Source organism: Enoplosus armatus, chromosome 14 (assembly GCF_043641665.1).
Source record: "Enoplosus armatus isolate fEnoArm2 chromosome 14, fEnoArm2.hap1, whole genome shotgun sequence".
In the NCBI taxonomy this organism is placed as follows: Eukaryota; Metazoa; Chordata; class Actinopteri; order Centrarchiformes; family Enoplosidae; genus Enoplosus; species Enoplosus armatus.
Window position 1 is genome coordinate 23,936,376 of NC_092193.1, and position 8,383 is coordinate 23,944,758.

At 40.9% G+C, this 8,383-nt stretch overlaps 1 protein-coding gene across 1 annotated transcript; it reads left to right on the plus strand.

Moving 5' to 3' along the window:
* The first annotated feature begins 3,163 nt into the window (after positions 1-3,163).
* Positions 3,164-5,958, plus strand: LOC139295998 (E3 ubiquitin-protein ligase TRIM39-like). The gene is made up of 2 exons (XM_070918240.1): positions 3,164-3,256; positions 3,470-5,958. The coding sequence occupies exon 2, from the start codon at positions 3,479-3,481 to the stop codon at positions 5,117-5,119; it is 1,641 nt and encodes a 546-aa protein (XP_070774341.1). The 5' UTR covers positions 3,164-3,256; positions 3,470-3,478; the 3' UTR covers positions 5,120-5,958.
* Positions 5,959-8,383: the final 2,425 nt, after the last annotated feature.

Consider the following 8,383-nt stretch of genomic DNA (forward strand, 5'->3'; position numbering starts at 1 on the left):
CCAGAAAACATTTTCTACATAAAATGATCGAGTTTCACCAAAATCTGTGAATAAAGTTGTGTGTTTTTGTGCAGTAATCAGTCCCCAGAAACACTCAGCTCCAGCAGCATCTGTCATTTTTCCAACTTTTTTCTTGTCTTATTTGTGGTCTGATAAACAGTATGTTCATCAAATTCAGTGCCCCATATCTCTATTTTCCAAGCTAAGTTACTCTCTGTCATGCAGTCGACCACTGCAGCTCGAGTATGAAGCGATGCCGCTGTGTGCAGAGTGCGGGCTGAGAGAGAGAGACACAGAGGCGTCTCCCTGCCCCTTGTGGACTGCAGGGAGCTGGCCAATCAGAAGAAAGTGGGCTTTTCGGGAGGCGGGCCTTGAAGATACAGGAACTCAAACGGCTTGTGTCAGACAGAGGGTGAACTGAGGGGCTGTATGAAGGGCCAGAATAAGATGAATAAGGACTTATTTGATCTGTGAATCATGCAGAGCTACTCTAGTGGTGTCCCAGAATATAGAGCTGGAAATTAGCATAATACCTCCTCTTTAAAATAAAAAAAATACATGGAAATCTCACTTTCTACAGTGTGGGACCTTTAAGACAACTTCTTAACAGTACCTGGTTACTAAGTAACAAGAACATATGGATATTTGTTTTCCTAGGGTCCAGGATTGATGAGTAATCAAACATCATATGTTTACGACTTACGATGGTTTAGCTATGGATACATGAACTTTAACACACATACAGCTGGTGGCATTTAGTTATAAATGATCACCAACTTCTAATCTAGTTACAAATACAAACATATAGATTATAAACAAATAAGATCAAATCATATAATAACATTTTGCCTTATTTTTGATGTAAGACTGGTGTTGGAAACAAAAGGACAGCTAGAACAGAAGGAGATAATGTTTTTGAAAGTTTGAAAATGATGATGTAATGTATGTAATATGTAACCTAACCCTAACCCAGTTTTTTTGGGAAATCCAAAGGATATGACGTTATGCGTGCCCCTGAGTGCCTGAGCCTAGAGACAGTAGAGACAGCCTTCTGACCATCCCCACAATTTACTATAAATGGCTTCAAACACACCCCCAACTGCCTGGTTTGTATATAAAGGGCCAGCATTTAGTTTAATTTTGAGGAGAAATGATGGAAGCATGTAAGAAGCAATTGAAGAAGAAGCGCAGTTTTACAGAATGTGAACTAGACATAATGGTTGATCAAAATGACAGAAGAAAATGCATATTATTTGGCATTACCAACAAAATGAAACAAGTTGAATGGCAGAAATTTACTGAAGCAGAAATGGTTAGTTCTGAGCCATGGATCCTGGAGATGAATAAAAATTAGTTCAACGGGCATCAGGTCTGAAGTGTTCAGGTGAAAAGGGGACTGCCATTCCTCACCATTATCAGTACTGTCACGGCTGGTGTTAGCAGAGCAACAGGGATAGGACCCAAATGAAGACAACTGGACAGACTGGTACAGTTCTTTCATTTGACTAAAATGGAGGTAGGAAACCTTACGGCAAAGTGAGGCAGGCAAAGGTCAAAACCAGAAAGGCAGTCAAACAAGCAAACAAATCCAAAGGTGCAGGCAGGAAATCCAAAGTCCAAAAAGATATAAGGGTTGGGTTCAGGATTCGGGTTCCAGAAAACAGAATGTCGTACACAGAGGCTAGAAAGCAAAGACAGGAGGTGCATGGCAGCTTTGACGAACTGGTAGAGAATGAATGGAGCTGGGGCGGTACATGAAATGATAGGCTGATGAGGTAATGAGATGTGAGGAGGTGTGCAGGGAAGGTCAGGAAACTGCACAGCAGATGAGGGAAGTGGGAACAGGTGTGTAGATGGGTGGGGAAGTAAGGAAAGTCAGAGGGCAACTGGTGGATAGATGGAAAATGGCAATGAAGGGGCCTGGGGAATAGGGGATCTGGCTGTAGAGGAGGGACGGACTGTGACAAATACTGACACAAAGAGATCCCATTTCTTACTGTCCCTATCCCGGAACTTTCCAGGTTTTGACATTAAGGATTTTCTCTCTTTTGTGGTCATTAAATTGAGGTCAATCAGTCATCTCTTGTAACTTAGCTATTTACTTCCTTCTACCCGGCCTTTCAGGTACTTTCCATCAACTCTTATATGGACTCTTAAGTTCCTCTTTTACTCATTGTCTCAGCACACAATGAACATTTACTTTCTCTTTCAGTCTGGCACCTGGATTTCATATAGTGAAATTCTACATTCAGAACTAACACATTTTACGCATTCATTTTATCAACTATCTAATAACACACTGTGGCTTTATATCAATCATCAAGTTGTACAGTTAATTATTTATCAACTTTAGAATAGTATAACTATTTATTAAGATAATTTGCCTTAGTGCCCTACAAACTTCACTCAACACAACCTCACTTTTAATTGTTTCTTGTTCTCTTCACACGCTTTTCAGAACGTTTAACACGTGCTGAATTCACCTGAAAGTACAATACTCACACTTTTTACTGTTTGAAGATATGCATTGGTACAAAACTTTTGGCTCTATGCATAGTGGAGCAGAGAGAGTAGGAAATGCAGCTGTCGCACATGATGAGTGAACATGATGTGGAAAATGTATGGAGGCATGTGAGGGTTCATCAGACTGTAATGCTGTGTTTCAGAAGAAGGTCTAATCCTATCCAAGGTGTGAACTTGAAACTTGAAATTTGGTGCACTGCGTCGAGAAAGTACATGATTTGTCTTTTTCTTGTCTTGGGTGAGAATATTTTTGAGACATGCTCTTTTTATGTGATTCTATTGATTGCATGAAACATCATCTGAAGCATGCATTCGCTGTTTTGAAAAAGTGGAACACATATTTCCTTGTTGCCAAAACTGTGCCTTTTGTTTCAAACAATACCTTGGAATATCTGAAAAACTGTAATTCTTCCCATTTATATCTCTGCCTTGCTGTTGGAAGGCACTGTCCTGTCAAGGTCCAAGTAATGTGCCAAACAGAACGTGTTCGTTAGGAAGACACAACAAAACAGGTACTTTCAATGACTCACACAAACAGTTAACTGGAAGGAGGTGGAGCAGCATTGGAAAGAGGGGGAGTGATTCATTGAGTCATTTCCTTGTTTATGACTCAAAGTAGGTCAGAACAACTGCTGAGCTGCAGCCAACTTGAGTCTCGGTGTCTGAGGATTAATAAAACTTCATCAGTATCATCAGGCGCTTTTCCCCTCCAACATTTCTTCAACTTATACAGGTACAGTGAATTATAGTTTAAACAACCACCATGAGCACACACATTAACTGATATATAGCATATACTGTGTATATATATAACATTCACATGATTGACTCTAACTCAACAGGTATACCAATATTCTAATTTATATGTTGTAGTGATTATAGAAGAATTGTGTAATGTGTAGAAGATGTGTAGTAATTTAATTTTCACTTTCACTTTTGTTCTCAGTGTATCACCATGTCAGCTACCAGCTGTCTGCTGTCTGAAGAGCAGTTTCTGTGCTGCATCTGTCTCGATGTTTTTACTGATCCAGTCACTATACCATGTGGACACAACTTCTGCAAAAACTGCATCACACAGCACTGGAATGTTAACAGTGTTCAGTGTCCCATGTGTAAAAAACTTTTTAAAACACGACCTGAGCTGCCTGTTAACACTTTCATATCTGAGATGGCTGCTGAGTTCAGACAGTCAGCTGGAAAGAAAGGCAGTGGAGACTCAGAGATACAAGTTGCCAAACCAGGAGAAGTCCCCTGTGACGTCTGCACTGGAACCAAACTGAAGGCTGTAAAGTCGTGCTTGACGTGTTTTGCCTCCTACTGCAGTGTTCACCTGGATCCTCATATGACTGCTGACTCCCTGAAAAGACATTGGCTGACTGATCCTGTTGAGAACATGGAGGCTAGGATGTGTACAAAGCACAAAAAAACGCTGGAGCTGTTCTGTAAGACTGACCAGACATGTGTGTGCTCGTACTGCACTGTTTCAGAACACGTGGCACACAACATTACCTCTCTGAAAGATGAATATGAAGAAAAGAAGGTAGAGCTGGAGCAGGCAGAGGCTGAAATCCAGCAGATGATCCAGGAGAGACAGTTGAAAATACAGCAAATCAAACGCTTAAAAATGCACAGTAAGGAAGATGCAGAGAGAGAGATAGCAAATGGTGTTAGGATCTTCACCATTCTGATGCAGACAGCAGAGAGAGGCCTGAACAAGCTCATTGAGAGGATTGAAGAGAGGCAGAACATGACAGAGGAACAGACCAACGGCTTGATCAAAGAACTGGAACAGGAAATCTCAGTACTGATGAAGAGAACTGCTGAGGTGCAGCAGCTCTTACGCACTCAAGACCATCTTCACCTCCTCCAGAACTTCAAGTCCATGAACACTGCCTTAAGCACCATGAACTGGACAGAGGTCATCTTCCGTCCGCCGTCATATGAGGGGACAGTGATGAAAGCTGTGACTGAGCTGGAGGAGATGCTTAGCAGAGAGAAGAAGCAGGTGCTTCATGAGGCATTGCTGAAGAGGGTCCAGCATTATGCAGTGGATGTGGTTCTTGAAGCCGATACAGCTAATCCCTGGCTTGTCCTGTCTGATGATGGGAAACAAGTCCGTTGTGGTGAGGTGAGGAGGGACCTGCCAGACAATGCTAAGAGATTTTCTCTTTATGCCACTGTCTTAGCACAGCAGTGTTTCTCTTCTGGAAGATTTTACTATGAGGTTCAGGTTACAGGGAAGACTGACTGGACTCTGGGAGTGGTCAAAGGGTCAGTCAACAGGAAGGGGATTATCCCACTAAGTCCTGTGAATGGCTACTGGGCTGTGGGTTTGAGGAATGGAAATGAGTACCTAACTCTAGCCAGTCCTGTTGTCAGCCTCAGTCTAAACTCGAGACCTCAGAGAGTGGGAGTGTTTGTGAGTTACGAGGAGGGTCTCGTCTCCTTTTATGACATCGATGCGGCAGTTCATCTCTACTCCTTCACTGACTGCTGCTTCACTGGGAAACTTTGCCCCTTCTTCAGTCCTGGGCTTCATCATGGTGGCATGAACTCAGCTCCGCTGATAATTTCACCTGTCAACCACACTGATTAGGTTCAATATTCCATTTTGTAAGAAATTATTTTTGCCAAGTCAAGGGATTAAAGCTGCATTAACTGAGTTATCACAATTAAAAGGCTAACAAACATCAAACAAACAGAACCTTGACACACTATCAGCTTGTCAATTTTTTATGGATTCAGCCATAAGTTATGAGTTATGAGGAGTTATGCTTCTGTATTATGTCCACTTTGAGTTGGTCTGTCATTGGGGATGGTGTACTTTTATTTGTATATTTTATTTTAGGAGAGAAGGGAAATGTTTCTTGCCTAAGATTTATATTTGTGTGACGCTAATATGAGTCTTCAGCAGTTGGAGTCAATCAAATCTCCCAAAGTTTGTCTTTTTAGTACAAAATTCCCACCTTGTTTTGATATTCTTCCACAGCAGCTCTGCACACAGACACTGTCTGGGGAAACAAAAGGAGGGAATTTTATATTCAACAGACTTTGACTTTGGAAGATAGTCTGCTGAAGCCACAAATTTGGAATGTATTTTCACAGATAATGAGGACTATGAATTTTGTTCCCATAACTGACATTGGAAGCATTTTAGGAAGGCACCTTTTCATGTCCAGTATGAACAGGAGGAATGATTACAGCAAGGAATAACTGTTTCAATATAAAATATTGGCACCTGACTATTTTTAAGACCCACACTCCACACGGGTGTGGTGCTATTTCACAGAACCCCCTGCCCCCATACATCACTTCTAATGTCCTCAGAGACAAAGTGTGTCTTAGTACACACTAAGAGACACTGTTTTTTGATGTTTTTATGTTGCCTTGCTGCAAAAGTAATTTCCTCTTGTGGCAATAAAGATCTGAACTGAACTGGACTGATCATTTAATACAGCATGGAATCTACCATCCACAGTTCCAAAGTGTTACCAGGACATTTAGAGCTTCGTTTATACATATAGCCTTATGCATAAAACCAAATCAACAGTGTAGCGAGTACTATCAATGAAAAAATACTGCTAAAGGGCTAAGTAGGCTTTTAACTGTGACGCGTTGACAAGAATCCATACTGAAATCCAGTTGTGTTTTATATTGTTCATTAAATGAAAAGACTGATATTTTCTGTTGACATCACGTCATGTGACAGTAACCAAAAGAATGTGTGCAGCCTAAACAAATAAGAAACAACAATGCAGGCTAAATAGATATTTTGGCTCTTACAAACATGCATGCAGCACACAGCAGTCTCCCTCTCTCATATGCTTCCTCTGTATGACTTTAACAATTTACCAACACTGAACACTTGGTTCTACAAATGTTTGTTTGTAGAACTTATTGGTTTGTGATGGCCACACATGTGGCGAATGTGTCTATGTAACTCATTCAATGTCATGGCTCAATTATTAGCTTTCGTGTCAAAAATAGAGAGCGGCTGGACAAACTTGAAAATCCAAATTCTTTCAGCTCTTTTTCGCTTATATTCAATCTTGGATTGATTTGTAGTACAGTGGCTTGAAGAGAATGCCATCCATGTAATAATAAGTGTTTTACTACTGGGACTAGGGTTAAAATACTGCGTCTATGTTGTGTGAATCTTACTAACATGTTATTGCCTGTTTCGCCCACACACTGTAATCCTTTGTTTTTGTATTTACTGTGGTGCTTGAAAAATTCCCCATGACGTTTGGACTTTGGGGTCAACAATGGTTTGACTTTGGCCTTGACCAAGTGATCTTGTTTCTATTTTTTCTGAAAGCTGCAATGATTCTGTGATACTTTAAGATCTCAGTTCTTCCTATAACATTTTGAAATTATTTTTTCATCACTCTTACCAGCTTCACAGCAGATGGAGAATGCGTAGTAACAGAGGGCAATATGGTTTAGTTAGGCTTAGTTCGTTGGAATGTTTTAAAAGACCTCCTAAGTAAAGACCTAGACTACCCTCTAGTGGTCAAAGCTTAAAATAGCGTCCTGGTAGCCTATTTGAAATCCTCCTGATGACTACATATTCTATCATATGTGTCTAGGATGATGAGTGGTTTTGTGGAGTGCCTGTTTCCTTAAAGAATACTTTGATATCTAGCTTTGATAGCCTCTTAGCGTTCTGTTTTCACCTTTATATGTGGTAGTATCAAAAAAAGGGACAAGCTACTGATAAAGAGAGTTTGATAGATACATTGTGATTATTCAGAGTGATAGAGAAATTGGTCAAAATCCTTTTTTGAGTATGGCCATGCAGGAGGCTTTCTGCTCCCTCCGCTCCAGGTGAAAGCAGAGAAATTCTCCATTGTACTCAGAGTCATTCCTAGATGCCCAATAACTGTATTAATTCTTCATCTGGTCTTTTTTTTTATCAGGGTGTTCATAGAACGTGTTTTAATGGATTGTATGTCTTCCTGAATGGCAGTATTAGTATACAAACTGTCAATATCCATGGTGAATGAAATGGCATGCTTAGTTTTTTAATTCTTGATGTAGCTGGGGTGCATGATTGAAAGAGGATAATCCAATGCTAATCCATTACAACAACGGCACTGCCCTTATCTGCTGGTTTGATGATGACTTGTTTGTTATTGCTGAGCTCTGTCAAGGTTCTAGCCTCTTCTGTGCTGAGGTTAGGCTTCACATGACAAATCTGAAACTTTGTCTCAAAATACTTGATGTCAGTGTCGATGAGGGCCTTGATCTCAGTTGGCAGTTTGCCGTTAACAGGAGTCCAGCTTGATTTGGGAGTGAATGGCGGTGGTTCTGATTATTCTTTGTACTGATAATGTGCTGCTAATCTCAGCCGTCTGTGATACTGTTGAATGTCGCATCTGCCTTGTTCAATTATATTTTTCTTACTGCCTTTAGTAGGAATAAGATGTAGTCCTCTGTTTAGCTGGGTAAATTGTGGGGGAGTCAAATTAAACTATTTATTTCCTTCCTGTACCGGCAGGCTTGTGGGGACATTTAGTTAACATGATCACACCAATTGCAGTATGCGCTGAGCTGTCATTCAAGCCCAGTGTATGTTGTCCTTTACTGTCCTGAAGACTCTCATTGGTAGTTCTGGTAAGTATTTGTAGTTATTGGTGATGTAAACGTCTCAGCTAGGAGCTGAAAACCAGATTGCGCTGTCTTGTCTCCCAGAACCCGGCCACATGGAGCAAACATCTCATCTGGGTTGAGTATGCGCATAAAACCTGGCCATGTTCTCCCTCTGGCCTCTGGTGTAACGACGTGACAGTGATCCGACGGCATTGCTCTCCTTCCCTGGAAACCTTTTTCATAAACTGTAAACCTTACTACTCCCCCC